Here is an 805-nt window from a genome sequence, read left to right as displayed (position 1 = left end):
TTTGGGAATCTTTGCCTACCCCTAGTGTTAGAGGAGAGTAATTCCCATGAGTAATGGATCGTGGATTTTCACTACCTGCATGAAAGAAATGCATTCTCTCCTGTATGAATTTTTTTATGGCCAATAAGATGCAATTTCTGACTAAAACTTTTCCCACATTCAGAACATGCAAATTGCTTTCTTTCTTGTATGAATTTTCTGATGTCTAATAAGAGTTGATATCTCAATAAAACACTTCTCACATCAGAACATGAAAATGCTTTCTCTCCTGTATGAATTTTCAGATGGCCAATAAGATGTGATTTCCGATTAAAACATTCCCCACATTCAAGACATGAAAAATCTTTCTCTCCTGTATGAATTCTCTGATGTTTAATAAGAGTTGATTTGTCAGTAAAACACTTCTCACATTCAGAACATGAAAATGCTTTCTCTCCTGTATGAATTTTCTGATGTGTAGTAAAATGTGATTTTAGAGTAAAACGTACCCCACATTCAACACATGCAAATGCTTTCTCTCATGTATGAATTTTCTGATGTCTAAGAAGATTTGATTTCTGACTAAAACATTTCCCACATTGCAAACATGAAAATGGTTTCACTCCTGTATGAATTTTCTGATGTCCAAGAAGATTTGATTTCTTACTAAAACATTTCCCACATTGAAAACATGAAAATGCTTTCTCTCCTGTATGAATTTTCTGATGTTTAATAAGAGTTGATTTTTCAGTAAAACATTTCCCACATTCAGAACATAAAAATGCTTTCTCTCCTGTATGAATTTTCTGATGTCCAAGAAGATATG

The 805-nt window shown here is 33.0% G+C and overlaps 1 protein-coding gene across 1 annotated transcript in view; it reads right to left on the bottom strand.

Moving 5' to 3' along the window:
- Window positions 1-344: 344 nt before the first annotated feature.
- Window positions 345-805, bottom strand: part of LOC128657085 (gastrula zinc finger protein XlCGF17.1-like) — a 1,672-nt gene continuing 1,211 nt past the window's right edge. Inside the window, exon 1 of the mRNA XM_053711324.1 lies at window positions 345-805. This exon is cut by the window's right edge and continues 1,211 nt beyond it. Within this exon, the coding sequence (XP_053567299.1) occupies window positions 519-805 (287 nt within the window). The 3' untranslated portion in view covers window positions 345-518.

The sequence above is a fragment of the Bombina bombina genome, chromosome 4 (genome assembly GCF_027579735.1).
Source record: "Bombina bombina isolate aBomBom1 chromosome 4, aBomBom1.pri, whole genome shotgun sequence".
Lineage (NCBI taxonomy): Eukaryota > Metazoa > Chordata > Amphibia > Anura > Bombinatoridae > Bombina > Bombina bombina.
This window is presented reverse-complemented; position numbering and strand designations above follow the sequence as displayed.